The 4,721-nt window shown below is 37.9% G+C and overlaps 1 protein-coding gene and 1 non-coding gene across 2 annotated transcripts; one reads left to right on the forward strand and one right to left on the reverse strand.

The window, feature by feature from the left end:
* Positions 1-307: 307 nt before the first annotated feature.
* Positions 308-380, reverse strand: TRNAA-AGC. Its single transcript has one exon. It is a non-coding gene; the product is annotated as a tRNA-Ala (tRNA).
* Positions 381-445: 65 nt separating this feature from the next.
* LOC110879237 (protein arginine methyltransferase NDUFAF7, mitochondrial) lies at positions 446-4,264 on the forward strand. Its single transcript, XM_022127657.2, has 10 exons — positions 446-729; positions 814-875; positions 1,996-2,139; positions 2,229-2,339; positions 2,416-2,608; positions 2,760-2,818; positions 2,895-2,947; positions 3,058-3,280; positions 3,361-3,469; positions 3,881-4,264. The coding sequence occupies exons 1-10, from the start codon at positions 507-509 to the stop codon at positions 4,141-4,143; spliced, it is 1,440 nt and encodes a 479-aa protein (XP_021983349.1). The 5' UTR covers positions 446-506; the 3' UTR covers positions 4,144-4,264.
* Positions 4,265-4,721: the final 457 nt, after the last annotated feature.

Here is a 4,721-nt window from a genome sequence, read left to right on the forward strand (position 1 = left end):
AAGAAATAAAAGATAGAAGTTATAAACATGACATATCAACAACATTGATGTTTGAAGAATGGGGCATCTCAACAAAAAATTATGTTAATCAATGCTGCACTTCAATGTTTTTTTTCTTCAAAAAACAAAACATTAATTCGGTCATCTCAACAAAACATTATGTTAATCAATGGTGTTCATTATTCGGTTATAACCGAACTAACGGAAACCGAAAAAAAAATCATAACCGTATTAGAATTTAGTACTTTTGGTTCTGTTATCGGTTTAGCACTTGTAGAGTTTAAAAAGCTTTTAAAACTTAAAAAAATGGAGATGCGGGGTATCGATCCCCGTACCTCTCGCATGCTAAGCGAGCGCTCTACCATCTGAGCTACATCCCCAACACGTTATCAACAAACGGAAACTTCATTTGAATAACAAAATCTCAGTGTTGTGGTTTCACAGCTCTGGATTTGAGGTTTATTTTGCTCTGAGCACCTGCACCGGTTCACAAACACACCATCGAAATGCTACGAAGATTCATTACACACCCTTCATTAGCAAAACGATGTCGTTGCCTCATCTCCCCACAACCCTCCGCTGCCGGCGCCGCCTCGTTCCGTCGATGTTCCTTTTCCTCGTCTCAAGTTCCGGTCGAACCACCGCCGGAGGCTCAGTTTTCCGATGATTACAGCTCCCAACCGTCAGCCAGGATATCTGTAGATCGGTCTGGATTGAACAATCCTACTGGTTCAACTTCTGTCTATACTTATTTACTGTTTTAGGTATTTCAGTTTCAATGTGCAATGACTTTATTGATTGTTTTTGTTGCAGAGCATTCTCATGAAGCTTCTGCTGATTCTGAGCTTGTTAAGCATCTTAAAAGCGTAATTAAGGTTTTAATTTCGCCTCTATTTATATTGAATTAGTTAATTGTGTTGTTATATGAAGTAATCTTATTCATACATCTATATGCAAGTGTTTCACTTTGCCTGATTTTCAGTAAGTCACATTATCCAGTTTTATTTTAAAAGCACTATTTTTATAGTTAATTTTAAGGTCCGGGTGGTTAATATTGTATTTAAATTTTAAATCATCATGATTCCTCTTTAGAGCTAATTGGTTTTGAAATGGAAAATCTAATAAGTCAAGAAATGCAAAATCAGATCATAATTCATAACCTGTTTATGACATTCTTACAAGTGTAACCTATGTTGTCAAAGCGCATAGGCTGAGGGCGAGCCTGGAGCATAGGCAATAGGTGCTTTAAAAACGGGGTCTTTTTTAATTAAGGCACATAGTATAAAATACCTTTTTAGGGTTTTAGAGGTGTTTTAGGCTTGTTTAGGGCTAGTTTAGGATGTTTTAGGGGTTTCAGACAACTTTCTAACCTGAATTTGGCTGGAGTTTGGCCTAAATCTGCGCCTCACCAGTCGCAGCCCACTTACTGTGCTTCACGCGCTTTTGACAACATAGACTGTAACACAACAAATTGATTTATATTGCTTATTTATGATGCTTAACGTGGTGGCGCTGATAGCCAAAAGACAAATTGATTTAATCATGCATCATGTGGTGGCGCTGATAGCCAAAAGACAAGGGAGTACATGCACCAATCGGCCTTTATCTTAACTGCCGAGTGTTATGTGCCTTATGTCCAAGGCTTGATGCAAAATTGCTATCGAGCCGGGGGTCTCATTGGAAGCAGCCCTCTATTCCTACGGGGTAGAGGTAAGGCTGTCTACATCTTACCCTCCTCAGACCCTACCTTTGCTTTGCTATTGGTGGGATTTACTGATTATGATGATGATGATGATTTATGATGCTTAACGTAACAGTCATTTCTTACCCAACTCCCAATTCTTTTATGTCAACATTGTGTTAAGTGTCAACACTGAATTTTTTGGATCTTAGGGGGGCTTCAGCCTTTTAGGATTTTGTTTGTTGGGAATTTGATTTTTTACATTTTTTTGGCTTTGTTTCCATTTTCATGGTGAGTTTTGATTGTTTTTATAGTTTAGAGGTGGTCCGATATCGGTTGCCGAGTACATGGAGGAAGTATTGATAAATCCCAAGGCTGGGTTTTATATAAATCGGGATGTGTTTGGTGCAGAAGGCGACTTTATAACCTCTCCTGAAGTAAGCCAAATGTTTGGAGAGGTAATTTGCAGCAAAAGCATTTGTAATTCCTGAATTAAGTTTTATCACAAAGTATTTTCTTTTTAATCTTTATGTTTTTATTGCATCAGATGATTGGTGTTTGGGCAATGTGTTTGTGGGAGCAAATGGGCCAACCGGATAGAGTCAATCTAGTTGAGCTTGGGCCCGGAAGAGGAACGCTCATGGCTGATCTTCTACGAGTATAATACTTTTATGCTTATTTTTTTTAATATTATGGGGATATGATTCTTGATAAATTGCTACTTCCTTTCACAGGGTGCTTCAAAGTTTGAGAAGTTTACACAATCCATAAACATACACATGGTTGAAGTCAGTCCCGCGCTAAAGAAAATCCAAAAGATGACGTTGAAATGCAATAATGAAGATGATGCTGATGAAAATACTGCTACCACTTTGACTGGAATACCCGTCTCATGGCACTCGACCCTAGAGGAGGTTCCAACCGGATGTAAGGATGTTTATATGTATTCACATTGAGAAATTTGAATAAATTAGTCTAGTGATGAACTTTCAAATGTAGATACAGGGAATGTATCTTATTTTCCAAAAGGATTAAGTGCTCATTTCTTTCCCTGACTTCATTTTTTTCTTTTACGTAGTGCCAACAATTATTATCGCCCATGAATTTTTCGATGCGTTACCAGTTCATCAGTTTCAGGTTTATGTAGTTGCTTATGCTGTTCATCTCTCTTTTTGATGATGCGTGTATTTCAAAACATTGTTTTTTTTTTCAGAAAGCTTCCCGTGGCTGGTGTGAAAAAATGATTGATGTTGGAGAAGATTCAAAGTAGTTTATTTTTTAATTTACGATCGACTAATATCATAAATTACATCGACGAATGTACTCAGTATCTTTTTAATTTAATTAATCGTTTCCCTTTTGTGTTCACTCTTCAGGTTCCGTGTTGTGCTCTCACCTCAACCTACACCAGCAACGCTTTATCTTCTAAAACGTTGCAAGTGGGCCCAGACTCAAGAATTGTCCAAACTCGAACATGTTGAGGTTTGCCCCAAAGCAATTGATTTGACACAAACCATAGCCAAGAGAATAAGCAGTGACGGTGGTGGAGCGCTTATAATCGATTATGGCTTGGACTCGATAGTCTCCGACAGTCTTCAGGTCCGTCACTCTTAACGTTATGCAATATTGTTTGATATATGTTTTGTTTGGACTAAAACACTAGTATTCTTTTTTTATAGGCAATTCGAAAACATAAGTTTGTTAATGTTCTGGATGATCCGGGTTCTGCGGATCTAAGTGCATACGTTGACTTTCCTGCAATCAAACACTCTGCTGAAGAAGTTTCAGGTCTGCATTCTTTACTCAAGTCCCAGTCGGTAATCAAACGAATATAAAATTATGGCTAACTCCCACAATATTATTAGATCAAGAAAGCTACACAAAAACTTGATTACATATCCCTACCCAATACGTGGTATATATAGCTAACCTAACACGTTAGACTACAACTAGGATACTTAGATAATAATCCACTAATTAATTAATAATGTTTATCTTATCAACTCCTTAACTTGAGTTGATCATTATCTACTAGCCGCCTCCACGCATGATGCCATGAGATCAACTAGGAATTCCCAACATTTACTTGTGATCACACATAATCACTCCGAAAAAAAAATACAAATTTACACCCATAAAAAAATTGTTTGTATAGTTTTTTAAAATACCAATAAATATGAAGTTGAAATAAATTTGCAGAAGACGTGTGTGTGTACGGACCCATCACTCAGTCCCAGTTTCTTGGTAATCTTGGGATAAATTTCCGGGTGGAAGCGTTGCTGCAAAACTGCACAGACGAGCAAGCAGAGTCGCTGAGAACAGGGTACTGGCAGTTGGTGGGGGACGGTGAAGCCCCTTTTTGGGAAGGCCCGGATGAGCTGACGCCCATTGGGATGGGTAGTCGGTATTTGGCAATGGCCATTGTTAACAAGAAGCAGGGTACCCCTGTTCCGTTCCATTAGCATACATTATCTTTTTGTTAAAGGAAAATTAATCATGTCATTTGTTTTGAGTCCAATAAGTATCACATTTTTTTGACTTCATTTATCATGTGAATGTGTCTCCCCAACCTAGTTGAGCTTTTATAGTCGCCCGTCAGATAAATTACACACAACTATGTGAACCCGAATCATATAGACATGTGTTCCAAAAAGTATGCGCGATTGATTGTTGCCACGCCAATTTATTTGTATATATGTGTGATTTGATGCTTTAAAGTAAAATTTACCGATAGTGGACACACTACAAAGCATCACATGTCTATGTAAATATGAGATTATATCATCACAAAGTCATGCCTTGTAGTGATTTTACATGTTTATGCAAGTACAACAACATATGGTTGTGTTCTCATGTGAAATTTCCAAAGAATGATACAGCTACACGGTTCTGTGAATGTGAGATTACATAGACTTGCATTCTAGCAGCTTCACATGCATTTGTAATGCTTCTTTCTAGGGTGTCTTCAAAGGGGTTCACACGACAATGTCTTTTTGAGATCACACGGCTATGTCTTTCAAGCATTCGGCTCCATCTATTG

The sequence above is a fragment of the Helianthus annuus genome, chromosome 9 (genome assembly GCF_002127325.2).
Source record: "Helianthus annuus cultivar XRQ/B chromosome 9, HanXRQr2.0-SUNRISE, whole genome shotgun sequence".
NCBI classification, from domain to species: domain Eukaryota; kingdom Viridiplantae; phylum Streptophyta; class Magnoliopsida; order Asterales; family Asteraceae; genus Helianthus; species Helianthus annuus.

Bases quoted from the DNA above. Each gene is read 5' to 3' on its own strand.
- LOC110879237 (XM_022127657.2), top strand. From the start codon at position 507: ATGCTACGAAGATTCATTACACACCCTTCATTAGCAAAACGATGTCGT. The intron at 876-1,995 runs GTTTTAATTTCG...TTGTTTTTATAG, and splicing joins ATCTTAAAAGCGTAATTAAG to TTTAGAGGTGGTCCGATATC. The intron at 2,819-2,894 runs GTTTATGTAGTT...TTTTTTTTTCAG, and splicing joins TACCAGTTCATCAGTTTCAG to AAAGCTTCCCGTGGCTGGTG.